General features: G+C 41.9%; 1 protein-coding gene across 4 annotated transcripts in view; it reads left to right on the forward strand.

Annotated features, from left to right (window-relative positions):
• Positions 1–3,387: 3,387 nt before the first annotated feature.
• Positions 3,388–24,429, forward strand: part of Cdk13 (cyclin dependent kinase 13) — a 92,686-nt gene continuing 71,644 nt past the window's right edge. For all 4 annotated transcript variants that reach the window (XM_041630581.1, XM_041630583.1, XM_041630582.1 and 1 more), the window contains exon 1: positions 3,388–5,270. In XM_041630581.1, the coding sequence (XP_041486515.1) occupies positions 4,057–5,270 (1,214 nt within the window). In that variant the 5' untranslated portion in view covers positions 3,388–4,056. The remainder of the gene's footprint in view (positions 5,271–24,429) is intronic.

A 24,429-nucleotide genomic window follows, 5' to 3' on the forward strand; every position in this document is an offset into this window, starting at 1 on the left:
AGGGTTTCTCTGTAGCTTTTGAAGACTGTCTTGGAATTAGCTCTTGTAGACCAGGCTGGCCTCCAACTCAGAGAGATCCGCCTGCCTCTGCCTCCCGAGTGCTGGGATTAAAGGTGTATGGTGCCACCGCCCAGCAGGACTAAGATTTTAATAGACTTTCTAGATGAACTGTGGATATTCTTCAATACTATAGTACAGCTGCATGTAGTTTCCTACCCACCTACCTTGTAGGTGTCCACAACCATGTTCTAATTTGTGTGGCTGGAGCTCAAACCCATGGTTTTGTGCATATCAGGCAAGCTCTCTAACAGAGATACCCCTCCCCACTAACAGGTCCAAACTTTAAAGAACAGCTTGTGTGGTATGATAATGATCTTTCAGATAAACAAAGAAAATATATTTTTAAAAGCACAGGGGCTATAAAGACATAATTACACAAAAGCACATTAACAGAAAATTGCAAAAGTATATATATTCTAAATAACACACATATATTATAAGATAGTATACAATTCCTACTTGCAATTTAAAATTCTTTCTATGTAAGTATCAGATATTCTTATAGAAACATCTAATTTAAATATTTCCATTGTTTTGGAGCTTGAATTCTATTAAAAGTTTTTTCAAGAAAGTTGTGCAGGTGCCTCTGGGGAACTTAAAATGCTCCATTTAATCCATTTACCAAAATCAGAATTATGAGGAAGCCTGCATGGAACCGAATTAGACCCTTTGAATGTGAGTGACAGTTGCATAGTTGGATCTATTTGTAGAGCCCCTGGCAGTGGGACTAGGATTTATTCCTGTTGCATGAACTGGCTCTTTGGAGCCCATTTTCTATGATGGATACTTTGCTCAACCTGAATGCAGAGGGGTGAGGCTTGGTCCTGCTCCAACTTGATATGCCAGGCTTTGCTTTTTTCTATTTTTTTTATTACTTTATAAATAATACCATTCAAAATTTCCACTTCCTCCCTTCCTACTTCCATCCAGCTACCCCACTCTCCCCCCCCCTCCCTCCAGTACTTAGAGAGGGCAGGATACCTTGCCCTGTGGGAAGTTCAAGGCCCTCCCCACTCCACTCAGTATACTAGGCTTTGTTGACTCCCCATGGGAGGCCTTATCCTCTCAGAGGGTGGGGAGAGGAGGGGGTGAAGGGGAGGGAAGGGGAATTGTGGTTGGTATGTAAAATGGAAAAAAATATCCTGTCAAATAAAAGCATATTGCAATGATGCTGAACACAACATAAATTTTCTAGATATGTTTCCTATTGATCTGGTAATGTGTCTGAATTTTAGTATCTAATTTAGTATCTAATTCTAGTATCTTGCTTTATTTTTTTCCTCTGTGAGAACTGACCTTATAAAATTCATTCTGAGAATCATAAAGTCATTTTTAAGAAATGTTATAGCTTCCAGTTTTGTATTGTTATGGGACTCCTGAGTGTATGAATGAGAGGATCTCTGATTTTTGTTCTTTCTCTTGCAACTTTCCTCTTTCTGTGGGTTTGCCTTCTTCAACTTCGATATGATGTTTTTTATTTTACCTTGTAATTTATCTTGTTATACCTTAGAAGCCTGCTCTCTTCTAATGAGAGACAGAAAGGGAGTATACTCAGAGGGGACCAGAGGTGGGGAGGAAATGGAAGAGGAAACTCAAATCAGTATGTATTGTGTGAGAAAAGAATCTATGGCCTGGTGGTGGTGGCGCACGCCTTTAATCCAGCACTTGGGAGGCAGAGGCAGGTGGATCTCTGTGAGTTCTAGGCCAGCCTGGACTACAAGAGCTAGTTCCAGGACAGGCTCCAAAGCTACAGAGAAACTCTGTCTCGAAAAACAAGCAAAACAAAACAAAAATCTAATTTTAATAAAAGGAAAAAAATTCCTGGACAAAAAAAAATTGATGGATGGCAAAAAGTCCACTAAAATATTTTCCTAAGTTTTCTGCTTGAAGCCTGGGCTAAGTACTATCCATTTATTACAGTTCAAGTTTTCTTTGTAGCGGCAAGATAGAAGTCTCAAGTGGAGTAGCTTATACTAGAGGAACTCCTGTACAAACTTCATTTTGCCTCTTCTGTTCTACTCCAGGTTTAGTTATCTTTTTATGGAGTGGGTCATTATGTAGCGCCCAGATGGGCCATACACTCACCATCATCCTTGCCCTTTCTCAGCTACTCTTGTGAATAGACATGCGCCTTCGCAACCAAGCTTTTAAAAGCAGCAGGATGGGGCAGGCTGATCCTAATTTTCAGAAGAACTTCACTCTCTAAGTGGTCTTAATGAAGAAGCTACAGAAGTGCCAGTTAACAAAACTGTCAAGAAGAAATTTGCTTAAGGCAACATACTTTAAAAACTCAGTTTCCCAGTACTCCCCATCGCCTTCCCCACTCCCGCTGTGTAAACAACGCCCCACTGGTGATCCACCCAGGCCTGTCATCTTCTAGCTCAATTTCAAACCTATTCCTTTATCTTCTAGCAAATATCTTTTGTATACTGTGAAGTCTGAGCTTCCATCAGGTTGTGATACGCTGACCTCAACTTGATTGAATTACTAAGTGTTTACGAACTACTAACAAGCTGATGAGCTGAATAAATTTGTTATAGAGTAACAATATGTAACCACTGAGCAGACTGCTTAGTCTCGTTCCAACCCTATCAAAAGCTAATAAGCCATCTAGATATTAATCTAATTACCCTGAATGCCTAGCCTCTAGCTGAAGGGCAATCTTAAGGAGATGCGAAGTGAGGGCATTATGTTACTGACAGCCTCACTGGTTTTAGATATAAAGCAAAAAGTACAAAGAAGGGAGTCCCTGGGGTTTTCAGGAATCCTTTGACATTCAACTTATTCTCCAGATTGACTTAAGGTTTTTAAAATGGAACTTCAGTGTTGCGGAAGCTCGAAGCCATGATCACCAAGTATTATTTTTAGGTTACGATGGGTCCTTGAACTTGGGTGTACGTGAGTCTGGTCAGGCTAACGTCATCTCGGCCCTCCGCGGGGAGTCTCGACTCCTCTCATAGCCGTTCCAATCCCGAGGCTGGGATAAGGATAGTGGTCCAGGTTCGTCCGAGTCCTGCCGTGACCTTTCACTGCAGGCGAGCGACGAGCGCCGCGGCTGGCGCCGCCGGGTGCCCCCTCCAGCGACAGCACAGCGACAGGACAGCACGCACGGCCCACGCCTCCTCTCCTTTCTTTAACCCCGCTCCTCCGTCCCACCCCTTCCGGAAGCGGGGTGGGCTACGTCACTTCCGGCGACGGTCAGGGTCCTGGCGGGAGCGAGCACGCCGCCGCGCAGCGCCTATGTTCCCACCTCTTTCGACGGCGCCACCACTCCCTGTCCGCGTTCCTGAACGTGACGAGCGTGCGCGCCGCCGGCCTAGCGTCGGGCTTCGGGGAAAGGCCGGAGGAGCGCGGCGAGGGGGTGGTGCGGGGTGAGGCCCCGCCAGCCAGTCGCGTCGCCTTCCCGCAGGGAGAACGCGGAGCGAAGGGAGGGGCGAACGGCGCGCGCAGAGCCCGCGTGGAGGGGCGGAGGACAGCGGGCCGCGCCCCCGCTCCGGAAACTGCGCGCAGTGCCCTCGGGGCGCGAGGCCCAGGCCCTTCCGAGCGCCGCGGGGTGTCGCCGCCGCCGCCGCCACAGGACGACGTGGACGCGCAGCGGCGGGCGACGGAGGCGTGCTGCGGTCGCGCCCACTGCCCTCCCGCGAGCTCGCTCGCCCCCGACGTCAGGACGATGGAGTGAAGCGCGGCCCGCGGTGGCACTTCCGCGTTGCGCCGCCGGAGCCCGAGGCCGCCGCCGCCGCCTGGCGCGGCCGGCTTTTCTGCTGCCGAGGACAGGATCTTCCCGCGCCAGGCCCGGAGGCCGCTGCGCACACACCGCGACTGGACCCGGGGACGCGCGTCCCGACCCGGATTATCGTGGCGCGGCTCCCGGCCGGCCCTGCTGCTCGCTGCCCCCTCCGCCGCCGCTGCCGTCCCCCTTCCCGGCGGGGGACATGGCCAGGGTCTGACCCCGGAGGAGGCCGCACCCTCGCCGCACTCTGCGGCGGGCTCTAGGCGATGCCGAGCAGCTCGGACACGGCGCTGGGGGGAGGCGGGGGCCTGAGCTGGGCCGAGAAGAAGTTGGAGGAGCGCCGCAAGCGGAGGCGATTCCTGTCCCCTCAGCAGCCGCCGCTGCTGTTGCCGCTCCTGCAGCCGCAGCTCCTGCAACCGCCGCCGCCCCCGCCGCCTCTGCTCTTCCTGGCTGCCCCCGGCGCGGCCGCCGCCGCAGCCGCCGCCGCCGCGGCCTCCTCCTCCTGCTTCAGCCCGGGCCCCCCTCTGGAGGTCAAGCGGCTGGCGAGAGGCAAGAGGCGCCCGGGAGGGCGGCAGAAGCGGCGCCGCGGGCCCCGCGCCGGGCAGGAGGCGGAGAAGCGCCGGGTCTTCTCGCTGCCCCAGCCGCAGCAGGACGGCGGTGGCGGTGCCAGTAGCGGCGGGGGTGTGACCCCGCTGGTGGAGTACGAGGATGTGAGCTCCCAGTCCGAGCAGGGGCTGCTGCTGGGGGGCGCCAGCGCGGCAACGGCGGCGACGGCTGCCGGGGGAACGGGGGGCAACGGCGGGAGTCCGGCCTCCTCCTCCGGCACGCAGCGGCGCGCGGAGGGGTCGGAGCGCAGGCCGCGCCGGGACCGCCGCAGCAGCAGTGGCCGCAGCAAGGAGCGCCACCGCGAGCACCGGCGGCGGGACGGGACGCGCAGCGGCAGCGAAGCCTCCAAGGCCCGCAGCCGCCACGGACACAGTGGAGAGGAGCGGACCGAGGCCGCCAAGAGCGGCAGCAGCAGCAGCAGTGGCGGCCGCCGCAAGAGCGCCTCGGCTACGTCTAGCAGCAGCAGCAGTCGCAAGGACCGGGACCTCAAGGCCCATCGCAGCCGGACTAAGTCGTCCAAGGAGCCGCCCTCGGCCTACAAGGAGCCGCCCAAGGCCTACCGGGAGGACAAGAGCGAGCCCAAGGCCTACAGGCGGCGGCAGCGGTCCCTGAGCCCGCTGGGAGGCCGGGACGAAAGCCCAGTGTCCCACAGGGCCTCGCAGAGCCTCCGGAGCCGCAAGTCTCCCAGCCCGGTGGGAGGTGGCAGCAGTCCTTATTCCCGGAGGCTGGCGCGCTCCCCGAGTCCCTACAGCCGGCGCCGTTCGCCCAGCTACAGCCGCCACAGCTCCTACGAGCGGGGCGGCGACGTGTCCCCCAGCCCGTACAGCAGCAGCAGCTGGCGGCGCTCGCGCAGCCCCTACAGCCCACTGCTCAGGTGAGTCCTACTCCCTAACCCTAAAAGGCAGGGAGAGTGGGGTTAGGTGCTTCAGGCCCTAACCACCAGAAATCACCAGAAGATGGATTTCTAGCGGGCAGGGGTGCTGTGAGAACCTATGGGGGTCGAAGGAACCCCCTTCTAAGAGTTCAAAGTTTTAAACTTGTTGCTTTTACTATCAGCAGATTTTTTTTCAAAGCATTCTGCTCTCCCTGCATTTCTAGTTTGGATAAACCCTAAAAGTAGCTTAATTTGTCTTAATGTTTTTGGAGAAAAGGTTATTCTGTTGGTGATTTATTAATGGATTGCATTGCAGGGACTTAATATTGTATGTAAGTCTCAAATTTGTATATTGGTGTCTGTTATGTAAAGTGAACTAAAAGTGGCTTTAAAGTACTTTGTAGGTTTTGTAATTTCTTATGTTAACATATTTGAGGCTTCTAGTCTTTTTGGTTTGGGGTATTGTAAGCTAGCTTTAGGATTGGGGTTATTTTTCTATTGTAGTTTTTGGTAATGCCAAATGGATGGAATACCTGTAAGGTCTGGTTTTGCTGGTGCCCAGTACAGTGTATGTGTCTATGAAATTTGCAGATCTTTTACTAACTATAAAGTTGTGAGTAGAACACCTGAGTGTCTTTAAACCGTACGATCTGTATGCATGTATTCATACAGTGTTCATGTACACACGAAATGCCAGTTTTAAGAGTTTTGCAGCTGACAACTCTTACAGCAAGTCTGACTTGTGCTTTTTATACAATGTTACTTTTTACTTGTATTTTACCTTTGCCAGATCGTTTTTATTTTCTGCAATTCAGTTTGTTTTGCAAACTGGCAAGGTTAAGTTTCATAACTATATAGCAATTTGATGTGTAATGGCAATTTTAACAATAGGTTTGTGTTTCTAGATATTTTAGTGAGGTTTTGTTGTTACACGTTGGTGATACATGTGTATTATATAGTGGAGTTTGTGTGGTTAGCACTGTACATGCTTAGTAAATACCTAAGAGCACAGATTATATGCCAGTGCTAGTTTAGGCACTGAAGTGGAGCAGTGAAGGAATGTCATAGGTGCCGTGTTGGGGTGAAAGACAGAGTTACTGTCCTCAGAGCTAGCATGTAGAAAGTCCATTCACTAGAAGTCTTTTCATGCTGTGTGTTTGACCAGCTTTATTTCCGAAGGGTTGGTTTGGGAAGAAACTTTTCTACAATATTGGCCATCGTTTCTGATAACAGGCCATGTGGCTTGTGTCTGAGTAAATAAATACTCAGGTAGGTAGGAACACATTATGATGTTTGGGCAGTCTGGGTTGGACTTGAATTCAGGCACTGTTTGTGCAGTTTCTTGTATGATTTGTCCAGTTTCTTAGCAAAACCATTGAAGACTTAGGTTGCTAAACTATAATATGTAATGCTTGTCTTTTTATTATTTCAAGGGATAAATGAAATAATAATATGAAGTATACAGCCTTTCAGAAATCTAAAGTGGTTGAATTGCGAATAGTTTGAATTGTTAAAAATCTTTTGAAACAGAAATGCACATCGTGTAGTTTCCAAATATAAAGCTTTGGAATAGTCCAAAACAAATGTGGGTACTAGTTCTTTAAAACATGAAGATAGCTGTCATGTTTCCAAGTTTTCTCTCATCAAAGGCTTGCCTTTTTTTTTTTTTTTTAAATAAGGCATGGTAAGGTTTGTTATTGCTGTTTGCTTTGCATTGTGTTACTCCTCTAATGTTCTGCTTAAAATTTGGGGCCCAAAATTAATGACTAGTTTTACTTGGAAAACAAGATTTAGAAAAATAGCAAATGTACTTACTGCTCGGGAACATGAATTCACTTGTTCAGCTTAGTGCAGGAAGTTTTATTTACTTCCAGGTCTAGTAGTGGAACCAGATGACTGGCTGTCTGAGTGGAGGAGGTAGAAAGCTCCACGGTGGCCTCTGGCCTTTCGTGCCCACCATTGATTCCTAATGCTCACTGCTGTCTTTGGGTACACTTGATAATTGTTGAATAGCTAAGTGAAGGGATGATAGAGTTGACTGAATATAGAAACTGTTATGTTTCTGGCTTACCTGCTTTATTTGAGTAAATTATTAGTATAGACCATGTACTGTTCTGTAATACACATCAATATGACATTTTTTAAGCCCACAAACTAATGAATTACCAGCGTAGATGTGTCCATACTCAAAATAGTATTGAAATCATCTAGAGGCTTCCACCTTACAACCTGTTCTTTCTCTGCATTTGTGTCTCCAGTTTTCTGCTCATGCATTTCATCATTTTCTTAGCTTAACTTCTCTTCATACGCTATTTAATGAATTTTTCTTTATTTCATTGTTGAGGTGTGTGAATTCTTACCATCTTCCTGATAAGCCATGTAATAAATGTGAGGTGTGTTGATAGAAGGAAAGCAAGAGAAAGGAACTGAGTGTAGTGTTGTGTGTGGTATGCGCTGAAATGGTCTAACAATATCCTCACAAGCAAGTCTTTGTGATAGTTCCCACTGATGGATTAGGAAACAGATATCCCCAAAACTTGAGTGATTTACTGATGAAATAGGAAATAAATGCTTCAAAGACTTAAGTGTCAGTTTGGATTTAAACCCTGAGCGGATTTGAAAATCTTTAATATTGTGGTATATTCAACAAAACAAAACAAACCTTTTAAGGGTACTTAATAGTCAGTTTTGTTTCACTGGCTATTTCTCCCTCCATTTAAAAATATATTTAAAAAGCTTAAAGTATTTTATTTTATGAGAGTTTCGCTGTGTATGTTTGTGTATCACATGCTGGCCTGGTGTCTGCTGAGGTCATATGATCAGAACAGGGTGTCTGATGCTCTACCAGTGGAGTTACAGACAGTTGGTTGCTGGGAATGGAACCTGGACCCTCTGCAAAGAGCAAAAAGTGCTTTTAACCAGTGAGCCAACTCCTAGCCCCTAAGGATTTTTTTTTTTAAAGAAATTTTCTAGATAGACTATGGCTTGGCCTCATTTTAGTCAGCACTTAGGATGTCGAGACAGGAGTTGGTGAAGGTTAGCAAGGACTACATTGAGACCATATCTGAAAACACAAGAAACAAAATCAGTTTTTCTGATGATACTGTCAGGTTGATTGTAGTTTTTGTTTGTTTGTTTGTTAACTTACTTATTTTTATAGTCCTTGGATTGAACCTAGATTTTCTGGCTTGTTAAGAAAGCCTTCCACCACTGGTCTCTTCCAGCCTCAATCTGGTTTTAAAGAACAGTGGGGAGGTTTAAAATCTTTGGATGATTTTTTTCTATTTTTTTTTTACAAGATAGGCCAGAAATATTTCTCAGAGATAGTAATTATTAGTTTTTGATGACTAATTTGCTGTGGGAGGTTTGACCTGCAGTTACTGAAATCAGGTTAATTACCATCAGTAGGATGAGGTATGTATGAGTGATTTTTGTCTCCTTTTGTGCTCTATTGTGTGAGGGTTCAGCAGAAGGCTTTGCTTCTGAATAATACCAAGACTGAGAATCCAGTGACTGGACTTTAGATAGAGATAAAAGTTAAGTCACTGGTCTTTACTAGCCTATTATATGGGACACCTGGTTAAGTTATTTTGTTCTCACAACTGCTGTTCAAAATAATGTGAAATTATTTTGTTATAGAATGCTTCTGGTTTGATATGTACATTATAGAAATAAGTACCAGAAATGTTAGATAGAGAATAAGTGTAGAAACAGAAGAGAATGGATCTTTGGGTAAATTGTTTAAAGTTTCCAAAAGTTGTAGTACTACCTTTCATTCTAAGAAGATGAACTGGTATCTTGTCTTTTTTCTGGTCAGTTTTTACATCATTTTTTCATATGTTCCATCGTCATTAAGTCTCTTTCCTCTTAACAGTAATATTTATATCTGCCTTTCCATTCTTTTATAAATTTAATTATTATTTTCATTTTAATTTTTTCTTGACAGTTTCTCTGTGTAACACCACTGACTGTCCTGTGACTTGTGTTTTAGACTGGGCTGGCCTCAAACTCACTGAGCTCTACCTGTCTCTGCATCCTGAGTGCTGGGATTAAAGGAATGCACTATGCCTTTCCATTTCATTTAGGCTGTCATTATTAATGGGTTAGACTTTTTATTAGTACCCTCCTACTAATAGAAAACAGGATCTCACTCTAACCCAGTGTGGCCTGTACTTGAGGCAGTGCTGCCTCAGCCTCTGTAACACTAGTATTAAAGGAGCTACTGTAACTGTCTCCTGAACCCTTTCTGGCTCATGCTTTATTCTTGCTACATGGTTAAATAGTGTCTATCTCTTTTGTACTATTGGGTATAGACATTGTGATACATTGTGACTTAATGTCTTTATTTATGACCCCATTCTGCCAGGACTCTTATTTTTCAGACACATGTATTTTTCTGTATTTTCCTATTAACTGTTCTCTGAGCTTGAAATGGTAGAAGAGACATTGATAACCCTTTTTCCCTCTTTGCCATTTATCTCCCATTCAGAACTCTATCTCAGAACTTAACAGCTTAATTGCTTATTCATCTGGATGTTCGTTTGTGCTCTTTATAGCACTGTTTTGTTTTTGCTGTAGTGCTGTTAAAAGTTCTGCTATTCTACCTTAAGTAATTGGCTGATTACATTTGTTTGTTCCTACTAGATAATAAGCTAACAGGACAAATTTCCAAAATTTATGTGGTAGTAGTGGTTTAATTCTTTAAGTGCCCCTCACCCCTTTCTTCTTCACACAGTAAAGCAAACCAATTGTACAGATAACATCTTGAAACTTGCTAGCCATTTTGGTTCACATAGTCTTTAGAGTTGGGGAAGTAATTGTGATTTATATATAGAGAGAGACTTTAGTGGGTAAAAATATTTACTGTACAGGTCTTGAATTTGGTTCAGAAGAGAACTGATTCTGGAAAATTGTCCTCTGACCTTTACATGCCCATGGCCTAAGTGCCCACACTTAACAGTTGTCTTTCTGTCTGTCTTGCTCCTGTCCGTCCGTCCATCCATCCATCCATCCATTCATCCAACCTGTCTATCTTCTTAAAGATGAAGCTTTAAAAACACTCTGACCTGGTATGGGTGGTGGCTCATACCTTTAATTCCTGCACTTGGGAGGCAGAGGCAGGTGGATCTCTGCATTTGAAGCCAGCTCAAGCTACATTAAGCGAGATTCCCATCTCAAAAGAAACAGGGAAATCTTAATTTACTGGAAAATGAATAGAATGCTTGGTCTCATTAATGCTGATAAACTCAGACCTACTGTTTATATTTGCTGTATCTTCTACTGACCAGGATAGTACCTTCTGTTTTTCTTGATGACCTTAAATCAATTGTTATGGTAGAAAGTTTCTGAGTGGACTGTCATTTTATTTGAAACCCTAGAATATAGTTATTTCTGAAAAATCAGTTGAAAGTGAATGTGGCTTAATATATTTATATAAGGCATTCCCAACCTCTTCCCCTGTTTTGTAGGTCCCCCCTCCCCATTGATAACACTTTTTCTTTTCTTTTTTGGTGGTAGTGGTGGTTATTCTTGGTTTTGTTTTGGGTTACCTTTATCTTACATATGGAAATTTATAAGTTTTGAAGTGGATTTTGGAAGCAAAAGTATCACACTGGAATCAGAATTATTACTTCTTTACAGAGATGGAATTAGAACCTCTAAATTTGGGAGACTCAATGCTGTAGATGTGTATTAAAGGATAAAATGTTAGAAAAGTGGGGAATATTTATGAAAAGGTCATTGAAAGGAACTGAAAGTTGTAATTGGGTTAGTTTCTTCCCCTCTCTGTTGCTGTCTTTAGTTGCAGGGCACTTTCACTGGGCTGCAGTGCCGCTTACCATGTATCCGAGAGTGATGCTCTCTCTTTCTGGTTTTTCAAGATGGTTTCTTTGTATAGTGTAGTTTCCTTTTTCTTTTGATACTGTTCTTTTAGCCATTTTCAAAGACAATAGAAGCTCATAGTAGAATTTTTCCACTTAGTACAGAAAAGTATATGAAATCGAAGTGTTCAGTAAAAACCGATGTTCCTGTAGCACCAGCACCACAGGACTGGTTACGCGAGCTAGGAACTGGCCTGGAGACTTAAAATCACGTGCATACACAGACAGACAGAGACACTAGGACACAGGTCATCCTTGATACAAGAATGCCACCTTTCTTGAGCTCAAGCGAAGCTTTATAGAGGAATCCTTAACTAATAGCCACACCCCCGCTCTTGGGCTCTTTCAGCTGCAAGTTTCACCAGAACCCACTCCCCTGCCTTTAGGGTCTTATGCTCAGAGCAGCTGCAGGTACAGGTAAGCAAGTGTTTTTCTCAGTTCACTCCAGCAGGTAAAAGGGTCTGAGGCAGGCAAAGAAAATCAAGGGGCCAGGGGTCTGCAGCTCCCAACAGCTCCCCCTCTTCTGTATAATTAGACCAGGCCTGCCTTGGGTTGCAGAAGCGCATATTCACATCTTAGCAGTCATAAAGAACCTTGCCTCAATGCGCAAGGTCTCTGTCTTAGGTTGACTGTGACAGGCTCCTGTCTTACCTGGCTCTGGCTCACTGGTCCCTCCCTAGCCTGCTAACCCATACTGCTCTCAGAGGAAGCCCATTTTCTTGGGCAAATAGCGATTTTACATTGCTGCTGCTGCTGCTGTTGCTGACTATGTTGTAGAGGCAGAGCAACAGTGTTCCTTGAAGATCCTCCCCCCCCCCCCCCCCAGACAGAGTTTCTCTTCTTAACATTCCTGACTGTCCTGAACTAGCTTGTAGACTAGGCTGGCCTTGAACTCACAGAGGTCCGCTTGCCTCTCCAGAGTGCGCTGGGATTAAAGGTGTGTGCCACCACCCAGTGGAAGATTTATTTTTTTTAATGTGTATATGTGTTGTGCCTGCATGTATATATGTGTATCCATGAATGTCTGTTGCCTGAGGAGCAGAAACAAGCATTGGGTTCCCTGGAACTGGTGTTACAGAGTTATAAGCTGCTTCTGTGGGTGCTGGGAACCTAACTTGATTCTTCTGTAAGAACAGCTACTGTTCTTAACCACTGAGCCGTCTCTTCAGCCCTTGTAAATATTCTTAAATCTGATTTCTTAGTGTTAGACATGTGACTCATTGGTACAACTGTCGCCTAAATCTAGATACATGATTTGTTCCCTTTTGACATTTTGACGAATATTCTTTTTTGCTGTTACATTTATTTATATTTTCATTATTTGTATGTGCGCATGTGTGTTCGTTCACCTTTGTACGTGTGTATGTTCATATTCCACTGCATGCTTGTGGAGGACAGAGAGCAACTTGGATCTTGGATGAGTTGGTTTTCCTTCTTTTCACTCCGTGCTTCCAGAGCTAGTGGGTGCTTTTTTTTTTTTTTTTTTTTTTTTTGGTTTTTAAAGAATTTTTTTGTTTTGTTTTTTCGAGTCTGGGTTTCTCTGTGGTTTTGGAGCCTGTCCTGGAACTAGCTCTTGTAGACCAGGCTGGTCTCAAACTCACAGAGATCCGCCTGCCTCTGCCTCCCGAGTGCTGGGAATAAAGGCGTGCGCCACCACCGCCCGGCTTTTTTTTTTATTTTTTTTTATTTTATTTTTTTTTTAATTTATTTATTTATTAAGGATTTCTGCCTCGTCCCCACAACCGCTTCCCATTTCCCTCCCCCTCCCCCGATCAAGTCCCCCCCCCTCATCTGCTCGAAGAGCAATCAGGGTTCCCTGACCTGTGGGAAGCCCAAAGACTGCCCACCTCTATCCAGGTCTCGTAAGGTGAGCATTCAAACTGCCTAGGCTCCCACAAAGCCAGTACGTGCAGTAGGATCAAAAACCCACTGCAATTGTTCTTGAATTCTCAGTATTCCTCATTGTCCGCTATGTTCAGCTAGTCCGGATTTATCCCATGCTTTTTCCATGCTTTTTTTTTTTTGAAACTAGCATTGCTGTATTCTCTAGCTGTTGTAGCTATGTATCCTGGGCTAGGTTCCAACTCATGGCAAATCTGCCTGCCTTAGCCTACCCTAGTTGCTAGGATTACAGGTATGTATGTACCATTCATTATATGTGGCTACATTTTATTTTTAATTGGTAAGTAGTGATTTTTTTTTTTTTTTTTTTTTTTTGTGAGACACAGTGTGAATGAGCTCTAAAACACCCAGTCCTCCATCTTCCTTAGTGCTTTCTCACTTTCTGACTTTCTGGGATTCCATCTTGGGAATCTCCTCTTAAGTAGTTTTGGAGTATCTACTACACTATTGTATAGTCATCATTTTGTGTAATCTCTAAATCTTTCTTAACTGAAATGTTGTATACTTTTGATCAATGTTTTACTTTCCCTGTCTGTTCTTTTCCCCAAACCTCTGTTAGACACTAGCACATTGTCCACTTATATAGAAGTTCTTAAATGTTTGTTAGAATAAAAGAACTTAGACTCCATTATTCAATTTTGCGTAACAGTGAAGTCAGGGCATTTGTTTTTCTGTGTACAATTTATTTCAGTTTAATCTTTTTTAGGTTAATCCACGTTATTTAGATGATAGCATTTCCTTATTTTTCTAAGATATCTCTCTCTCTGTATTTAAATATGAGAGTGTGCCTTTGTATCCGTGGAAGTCCAGAAGAGGATACCAGATTCTCTGGAGCTGGAGTAACAAGCAGGAGCTGGAGGTGGACTTCAGGGTCCTTTATAAGAGCAGCACACATTCTTAACTACTGTGCCATATCTCCAGTTCCCCAAAGTGCATCATCATTATTATCATCATTATTATTACTCCTTTAAATATGTATGGTGTAGGAGGTTCTTCTGTTCATGTGTTGCTTTCATTGGTTAATGAATAAAGAAACTGCTTTGGGCCTGATAGGGCAGAACTTAGGTAGGCTGAGAAGACAGGACTGAATGCAGGGAGGAAGGGCAGACAGAGAGCTGCCATGTATTCGCCAGAGTCAGACATGCTGAATCTTTCCCAGTAAGCCACTGGCACTTGGTGATACACAGATTAATAGAAATGGGTTAGATTAAGATGTAAGAATTAGCCAATAAGAAACTAATGGGCCAGGCAGTGTTTTAAATGAATACAGTTTCTGTGTGATTATTTCCTGTGTAAGCTAGCTGGGCGGCCAGGACAAACAAGCCACCTCTCCATGTAACATATGTATCTATGTGTGGGTGGGTTTGTGCAGTGCACATGGAAGCCAAAAGGAGTTAGCATTCAAGGTGGTGGTGGGCTGCCCAAGGAAGAACAGTACATGCTCTTAACCACTGAGCCATCTCTTCAGCCTGGATTTTCTTCTTTTATAAGGCGGAGTAGTATTTCATTCTGTTTATATGTACCACATTTTCTTTATCAGATCATTTGGTAATGGATACCTACGTTACTCACTATATTTGCTATCATGCTATAGTAAGCATGGGAGTATAAAATTTTAGTTCACTGATTTCAGTTCTTAGGATTTATATGGAAAAGTCAGATTACTGAATCATGTGACAATTCTATTTCTAAAATATAAAACATACTGTTTTCCATTATGGCTTTGTTAATTTACATTAGCACCAACAGCGAAAAATAGTTTCCTTTTCTCCTGTGTCCCAGCAGCCCATTTCAGTTTTATTTTCAGTTTTTTTTATAACAATACTGAACATTTTCCCCAATGCTTATTTTGCCCTTCACAGCTTTTTAAATTTTTTTTTTTTATATTTTGGAATGGATTACTTTAAACTTGTTACATACTCTGGATATAAATAAATTCTGAAAATGTCTTGGTATTTGGCATTTTAACTTTAATGATTTATAAAATTGGGGTAAAAAAAAAGTTGTCTAATTTTGCAGTGAAAAAGATTTTCTCAGCCGGGCAGTGGTGGCTCATGCCTTTAATCCCAGCACTCGGGAGGCAGAGGCAGGCGGATCTCTGTGAGTTCGAGGCCAGCCTGGTCTACAAGAGCTAGTTCCAGGACAGGCACCAAAGCTACAGAGAAACCCTGTCTCGAAAAATTAAAAAAAAAAAAAAGATTTTCTCCTTCGTTCCAGTGTTCATCTTTATCATGTATTTACACGAGCATACTTAGATTTCCTTTCTCCTTGCATATTCTTTTAGCAGATTTATTTTTAGACACATATGACATATTTGTATTACATATAGACACAGTATTTTAAAAAATGTGGGATCACATTTATTCATCTACCTTTTCAGATGCTCTCCATTCCTTTGTATAGGTCCAGCTTTGTATGTTGACTTTCCTCTGACCAGTGTAATAGATTTCTTACAATGCAGTTTCCTAATGTGTACATTGGAAGGCTATTTTTAAAGATATCTCTTCTGACTATGGAATGTTAAGTTAGTATTATTTCTTTGTCAGTATTACTTTACCATACCTGGCCTTCATAGTTTGATGTGAATTTTTTTCATTTTGATTTTCTTCTTCAGTCACTTGATTTTTTTTTTTACACCTGAAGTTATTTTTTTAAGTTAATATCTATAGCATGTATAATAAAAAACTCAGGGGTTAAAGCTGAAGATCAGAGAAGCAGGGCAGTAAGCTACTAGAGAGACCTTTTACCTCTGCCAATACTCAGATTGAAGGGGCCATCCTCAGACTGCCTAGACTGCACTGTGTGTCTCCACCAAACCTCAGACTCCATACTCCATTGAGTTCCTGTCTCTTCCCCTTTGTATTCCTCTCTCTGGTCAGCCATATCACTCCTGTCTGCACCTCCCTAGTGTTGGGATTAAAGGTGTGTGACTCCCAAACACTGGGATTGAAGGTGTGAGCCACGACTACCTGGATCTGTGTAGTCCAGAGTAGCCTTGAATTCACAGAGATCTGTCTTCCACTGTCTCCCTAATCCTGGGTTTAAAGGTGTGTGCCACCACTTCCTTTGCACTCTGATCTTCAGGCAGACTTTATTCATTAAAATACAAATAAAATATCAGTACATCTAGCACAGTATATGACAGTTAAGTACCCAGCAAGTGATCATGTTCAACACCAACTTCCGTTTCTTTAAATGTGTTAATATTAACAAGGTCTTAAATGACCAGAGAATCTAATCTATGTGTGCAACTTTATGCAAATTATTACTGCTACTCTGACTGCCTTTCGTTTTTAGCTTTAAAAACATATCTAGGGTTATGGTTCAGTGAAATAGGAAGAAAGCTTAAGCTCAGTCGAGAAGAACTTGTTAGAGCAGATTGTAAAACGTAAGATATGTGTCTTTTTAAAAATATGTTAACGGAAATTTGAAAGGAAACCCATTTTTAGACTAAGTACAAGATATTTGTTTTGTTATTTCTAATTTTTATAATAATTTCCTTGTTGAGATGTAATTTACATTTCACACAGTTTACTCTTTAATATTTTTATTTTCCTTACATATATTTTGAGACAACTTCTTACTATTTTGCCCATGTGCTGGCCTTGAATTTCTGAACTTCTGTTTTCCTTAAGCTCTAAACTTTTTCTGAAGAGGTAAAGAACAACTCTCCTTGGCTATGGATTTATTCTGTTAAATTGTATAGCTTATTAGTCTTCATTACATTTTTAGAGTTTTATATCCATTACTATTAACGTCTAGAGCATTTTAATCGCTCCTGAAAGAAACCCATGGTCATCAGCATTGACCTCCACCCTGCATTTTACCTTCTCCTGCCTGTGACATTAGTAGTCTTATGTCTGTAGACAGAATTTGGATTTTTCATTTATTTGGAATAATATATTATTCCATGGTCTTTTGGGCTGGTTTTCAAGATTCATCTGTCTTGTGTAATATTTCAATACTTTATCCCATTTTATGTTCAAATAATACTCTGCTCTATAGAGAACACTGTATTTTACTGTTAATGAATATCTGAATTGTTAACTTTTTCACTATTAAGATATATGCGCCTATGACCTTTTATAGAAGGTGTTTTTCCTTTCAGGTGTATACCTAAGATTTGTGGGGTCATGTAATTTTTAATATTTTGAGTAACTACTAAACTGTTTTTCAAAATAGTTGCATCATTTTTACATTGGTAATGATTGGGGACCTCCACTTTTTCTACATCAAACTCATAAGAGTACAAAGTCTGTTTGATTATAGCCCTGGCTTACTTGAATAATGGTATCAGTGTGATATTGATTTACATTTCTTTGAGGAGTTGTGAAGTTGATCTTATTTTCATGTGTTCTTAGATACTTGAATATTTTTTCTTCTTTTAGAAATGTCTTAAGTTCTTCTCTTTTTAAAAATTTGAATTTTATTTTGGTTTATTTTTGAGGCTGGCTTTCCCTGGGTACCCCAAGCTAGCCTGAGATTCATTCTTCTGCCTCAGCCTCCTGAATTTGAATTTATAAGCCTGTGCCATGCATGCTGCCTGGCTTTATTCTTACCTTTAGTCTTTTTTATATTTACTAATTGATTACTCTCAGACATGTAACTGGTAAGTATTTTCTCATTTTTATCACTTGTTATAATAGTGCCATTTTTATTTGATTCTTTTTTTAAAGAAATGTCTCACTGTATAGCTCAGGCTTGCCTCAAACTTGGCAGTAGTCTTATTTCAGTGCTAGGATTAAAAAATGGATCCAACATTTCCGGTTTCGCTCTTTGTGTATTTTTCTTAAGTATGTTTAAAGTTTTTTTAATGGCATTTAGTTACTTTTATTTTTTGTGGTTTTGAATTTATCTTGCTGAACCCATGGTTACAAAGACTTAGTCTTGTATTTTCTTCCAAAAGTTTTATAGTTTTAGTCTTTTAACCCATTTTGATTTAACTTTTCTGTGTGATGAGTTTCATAAAAAGATCTACTTCTACTTTTAGCCGGGTGGTGCTGGTGCACGCCTTTAATTCCAGAACAGAGGAGGCAGCAGCAGGCAGATAGATCTCTGAGTTCGAGGCCAGTGTGGTCTACAGAGCTACACAGATAAACCCTGTTTCAAAAAACAAGCAAACAAAAAGATATTTTGTTTTGCATCTCACTGTCTGCTTATCAGGACCATTTGTTAAAAAGATTATTTTTCATTGAATTTTCTTGACATCTTTGGAAATCAGCTGGTCATATATATGAAAGCTTATTTCTGAACTCAACTTGCTGGTTTTTGTCCATCCCCATGCAGTACCCCAGTCTTGCTCATTCTGACTTAAATTTTTGCCTCCTTTTCCCATTAAGTGGTGTTGGGCCCCCCTTTCCCTGATGTGGGAGTGTCATATCAATCTGTTGATTTCATTGGTTAAGTAATAAACAAACTGCTTGGCCTCATAGCTTAGAACATAGGTGGGTGGAGTAAACAGAACAGAATGCTGGGAGAAAGAGGAAGTGAGCTCAGACTCCACAGCTCTCCTCTCGGGGGCAGATGCCTGAGAGAGATGCCATGCTCCCGGCTCCTGGGCGGACACGGGGATAGCTCTGCTCTCTGAGGCACATGCGATGAAGCTCTGACCCAGGATGGATGTAGGCTAGAATCTTACCGGTAAAAGCGCACCTTGGGGTGTTACACACCTGATTGGAAATGGGCTAGTCCAGGTGCGAGAGTTAGCCAAGAAGAAGCTAGATAGAAATGGGCCAAGCAGTGTTTAAATGAATACAGTTTGTGTGTTGTTATTTTGGGCATAAGCTAGCATGTGGGCGGCCGGGGTGCTGGGGACGCAGCCCCGCCGCTTCTTACTACTACATTTCCCTATAAATGGTCCCTTTTCTGCATTTGTACTTTATATATGTATGCAACTATGTGTGTGAGGGAAAAGTGAAATACTTGTCCCTCTTTCCACCATTTCCTCTCATTCTTTCTCCTTTCCCCTTTGGCCTCCTCTTCCACATAGTCTCTCCTTTCTGCTTACATGTCATTTTTTGAACCTAGATATGAAAGAAAACATGACTGTTTGTCTTTTTATAGTCTGGTTTGTTTTGCTTACTGTTAAAGTTACCTCCAGGTTTATCCATTTTCTGCATATTGACATAATACTTTTGTGTGGCTCTTTGTATGTATGTACTCCATTTTCTTTATCCAGTATCCGTTTATGGACATGAAGTCTGTTTACATATTCCAAGTATCTTTGTTTAAGAAAAAGTTATTCCATAGTGACTGCACTAGTTTATATTTCTTCCGCTAGTGCTTGATGATTCTTTTGTTATAGTCTCCTCTATATTTGCTGTTCTTTATTGATGGTAACCATTTTGACTGGGGTGAAATGGAATCGTGAGGTAATTTTAATTTGCTTGTATTTCACTGACTAAGTACATTTAATACTTTGAAATATTTGTTGGAGTTAGGCATGGTGGTGCATGCCTTTCATCCCAGTGCTCAGGAAGCAGAGGAAGGTGAAATCCTTCCTGTCTTGGGGGGCGGGGATGAAAAAGAAAACAGAAACAAACAAACAAAACCAATACAACCCCACCCCCGATATATTTATTGGATATTTGTATTTTTTTCTTTGTTGGTAAAGCTTTTTTCTTTTTTAATTTTAATGTGCATGCGTCTATGCTTAGGTTCTCTGGAAGGGCAACAACCTCCCTCCCTCCCTCCCTCCCTCCCTCCCTCCCTCCCTCCTTTCTTGCTTTCTTGCTTTCTATTGCTGAGCCATCTTTCCAACCCTTGTATTTCCTTTTTTGAGAACTGTCTTGTTCTTTTGTTCACTTACTGGATTGAATTATTTTGTGTGTAAGTTTTTGAATTTTTTAATGAATTCTAAATAGTAGTTCCCTGTCAGATGTATGTTTGGCAAAGATTTTCTTGTATTCTGCTGGCTATTTTTCACTAGATTAACTGGTTCTTTTCTTTTTTTTTTTTCTTTTTTTGTTTTTTCGAGACAGGGTTTCTCTGTGGTTTTGGAACCTGTCCTGGAACTAGCTCTTGTAGACCAGGCTGGTCTTGAACTCACATAGATCCGCCTGCCTCTGCTTCCCAAGTGCTGGGATTAAAGGCGTGCTCCACCACTGCCCAGCCACTGGTTCTTTTCTTGTGCAGACCTTTTTAAGTTCATGAGGTCACATTTGTCTGTTAATAACAGTGTCTTCAATTTCTTTAATGTTTTTAAAGTTTTAATTGTAGGGGTTTTTCTTTCTTGGTTAATTCCCAATCATTTTATTATTTTCTTTGTGAAGTCAATGAGTATGGGATATTTTTCCTGACTTAAAAGGATATTGAACTTTGTCAAAGGCCTTTTTACTTCATATATTGAGATGATCAAGTAATTTCTGCCTTTGAAAATATTTATGTGACATACTTACTGAATTATATATGCTGAACCATCCTTGCATCGGAGTAAAACCAACGGGGTTAGTGTGTGTGTGTGTGTGTGTGTGTATGTGTGTATATATATATTTTTTTTGATGCAGTTTCTCTGTGTAGCCCTGGCTGCCCTGGAACTCACTCTGTAGACCAGGCTGGCCTTGAACTCACAGAGATATGCCTGCCTCTGCCTTCTGAGTGTTCAGCATGATTAGTTTGTGATTTTCTTTTGTTGTGCTGTAGTATTTTTTTTAGTAATAGAGTGAATTGGTGGTGTTTCCCCTCTTCTGTCTAGAGTAGGTTGAGGAATGCTGGTCTTTGTTCTTTAAACATGTGTTAACAGTAAATTTGCCGATCTGGGCATTTCTTTGGAGATTCCTCACTACTGCTTCAATCTTGTTATTTATTATAAATCTGTTTATCCTGTTTGCCTTTTTTTTAATGAAAAAATTGTATTATTGGGGTGAAATGGTTTAGTGTACTTGCAGGAGTCAGACCTTCCTCCTACCACGTGGCTCCTGGGTATTGAACTCAAGTTGTCAGTCCTGGCTGCAGGTCTCTTTACCATCCTCTTGATTAAATTTTGGTAAATCATATGTGTCTAGGAATTTGTTCATTTCTTCTATATTTTACATCTTTTTTAGTTGTAGTTGGCAGTGTATTGCCTAATGATTCTCTAGATTTCATTGATGTTTGCTGGAACCTCTCTTTTTTCATCTCTAATTTTATTAATTTGGATCTTCTGTCTTCACTTGGTTAGACTGGTTTTCAGTCATGGGCGCCCGTGTGTGTGTACGTACACGTGTGCTCCCCCCTCCACAGAGGCACAGTACCTACAGTAAGGCCACACTTACTCAAACATGGCCACATCTCCTAATAGTGCTGCTCCCTGTGGATCAAGCTTTCAAGCACAAGTCTGTGGGGGGACTATCTTAGATACGGTGTTTGTTGCTCTGAAAAGACACCATGATTACGACAACTCTTATAAAGGAAAATATATAACTGGGGTGGCTTATTGTTCAGAGGTATAGTCCATTATCATGGCAGGATAGGATGTTATGCAGGCAGACATGGTGCTGGAGAAGGAACTAAGAGTCCTATATCTTGATCTACAGGCAACAGGAAGTGAACTGAGACACTGATTGTGACTTGAGCATTTATTAGACCCCCAAATCCATCCCCACAGTGACACATTTCCTTCATCAAGGCCATATCTACTCCAACAAAGCCACACCTCCTAATAGTGCCACTTTCTGTGAGCTTATGGAGGCTAAGTACATTCAAACAACCACAGCTATGAACAAAGTCGAACAAGTGTCCTTGTGACAAGATGGAGGAGCATCCTTTGGGTATATGCCCATGAGTGATATAGCTTATGTCTTTAAGTAGGTTGATTCCCAATTTTCTGAGAAACCACTGTATTGATTTCCAAAGTTGCCATACAAGTTTGCACTGTCACCAGCAGTGGAGGCGTGTTCTCCTTACTCCACATCCTCTCCAGCATGAGCTGTTGCTGTTGCTTTTCACCATCCTAACAGGTCTAAGATGGAATCTTACAATCATTTTGATTTGGATTTCCCTGATGGCTAAGGATGTTGGACTTTGCTTAAGTGTTTCTCAGCCATTTGAGATTCCTCTGTTGAGAATTCTCTTGTTTAGATCTGTACCCCATTTTTAATTGGGTTATTTGGTTTGTTGATATCTAGTTCTTTATATATTTTGGATATTAGCTCTCTCATATGTAGAATTGGTGAAAATCTTTTCTACAAGCTGTCATGTTTTCAAGTGACTGTGTCGTTTGCCTTACAGAAGCTTTTCAGCCTCATGGGGTCCCATTTGTTAATTTATTAATAGTGCCTGTGCTGTTGGTGTTCTGTTCCGGAAATTGTCTCCTAGGCCAGTGAGTCAAGGCTATTCCCCACTTTCTCTTCTATCAAATTCAGTCTATCTGGTTTTATGTTGAGGTTTTTGATCCACTTGGATTTGAGTTTTGTATAGGATGATAGATAATGGTTCTATTTGCATTCTTCTACACGCCACCATCCAGTTAGGCCAGCACCATATTTTTGAAGGTGTTTTATTTTTTCCATTGTATATTTCTGGCTTCTTTATCAAAAACCAAGTGTCAATAGATGTGAATTTATGTCCTGGTCTTCAATTCAATTTCATTAATTGACATGTCTGTTTATATGCCAATACCATGTGCTTTTTATTACTATAACTCTGTAGTAGCCTGAAATCAGAAGTTCTTTTATTGTACAGGATTGTTTATAGCTATTTTTTCCATATGAAGTTAAGTATTGTTCTTTCAATATCTGTAAAGAATTGTGTTGAAATTTTAATGGGGATTGTGTTGAATCTGTAAATTGCTTTTGGTAAAATAAGTATTTTTACTGTGTTGATCCTGCTGATCTGTGTACTTGGGAAATCTTTTCATCTTCTGATATCTTCTTTAATTTTCTTTCTTTAAAGATTGAGTCTCACCCTTGGGGGGACGGTTTTGCGATTCCTTTGGGTTCCAGGCATTGGGTCCTTGATGTGGCCATGCCTATATTAACAATACAAATTACTCATGACTTACCCACTCTTTACACATTCACTCTGGATTTTTTAGCTCTCCACGTTAATCTGGGGTCGGGAAGTCCTCTGTTGATAGGTGACTCTGTTCTTCCATCTGAATCATTGAGCGATTGGATTACCAATGCTATTCTGGTCGGCGGGAGTGCTTCATAAGGCAAAATCTCAGATCTGACCATACCTGATAGAATTCATTACAGTAATTAGAGTATACTCAAGTGAAAAATTCTTTTTGAGCTCCTTATGCAAATGCTAGCATTGCCCCTTCTTTGATCTTCCTACATGCTGCGTTGAGTTAGTTTTAGTATTATTAAATGCCATGCAGATATGGTGAGGGTTTCTTTTCTAGGCTTGGAATATTTTGTTTGTATTGTTTCATGATACTGAAATACTAGTCCTGTACCACTTGCTCTGAGTTTTCTGAGAATGTGGTTTGCACGGGGTGTCAGCTGCCAAGCTACCACAGAAGCAGAAACCTTTCTGAAATGTCTTGCTTTTATTCTGTAGATTGTCAGTGATGTGCTGCCATTGCTTTGGATATTGCCTTTTTTCCACCAGTTACTTAAGTGTGTTACTTTTCTTTCTTTTTTTAAAAGATTTATTTATTATGCATACAGTGTTTTTCATGCATGTATCAGCCTGTTCACCAGAAGAGGGCACCAGATTACATTATCGATGTCTCTGAGTCTCCATGTGGTTCCTGGGAATTGAACTCAGGATCTCTGGAAGGCAGCCAGCCAATGCTCTAAACCTCTGACCATCTTTCCAGCCCCATGTGTTACTTTTCTAATAGCTATTTTTCAGCTTTCCCCAGGTTATTCCTTGGAGACTCTGGCCAACTGTAACTGAGTGTTGTTTGCCATGTTGGGTTTCTCTCTTAGTAATTTTTTAAAAAATGATTTTTAAATTCTTATTTTTATTTGTGTATGTTACATATATGCCTCTGTGGGTGTACATATTTGCACACATGGAGGCAGGACGAGGGCATTTTGTGGTGTTCTCTTGTCACTCTTTTCTTTTTCCTTTTCTTTGAGGCATAAGCTCCCTGAACCTGAAACTTGTTTGTTTGGATGGGGTGACAGCCAGCAAGCCCTAGCTGTCCTCCTGTCTGTTCTGACTGTTCATTGCTAGTGTGCAGAACTAAAACTGCTTCTCTTTCTTTTGGTTTTTCAAGACAGGGTTTCTCTTTGTATCCCTGACTGTCCTAGTACTCGCTCTGTAGATCAGGTTGGGCTCAAGCTCAGAAATCTGCCTACCTCTTTTTCCTGAGTGCTGGGATTAAAGTTGTATACCACCACCCAGCTGAGAGCAACTTTTATGCCACTGTTGTCATGGGCCCACATTGGATGGAATTAAAGGTGTGTGCCACCACTCTCCTGCTGATAACTAAAACTTTTTTTCAT

The sequence above is a fragment of the Microtus oregoni genome, unplaced genomic scaffold, assembly GCF_018167655.1.
Source record: "Microtus oregoni isolate MIOR12 unplaced genomic scaffold, Mior012 000035F_ref0000213, whole genome shotgun sequence".
Lineage (NCBI taxonomy): Eukaryota > Metazoa > Chordata > Mammalia > Rodentia > Cricetidae > Microtus > Microtus oregoni.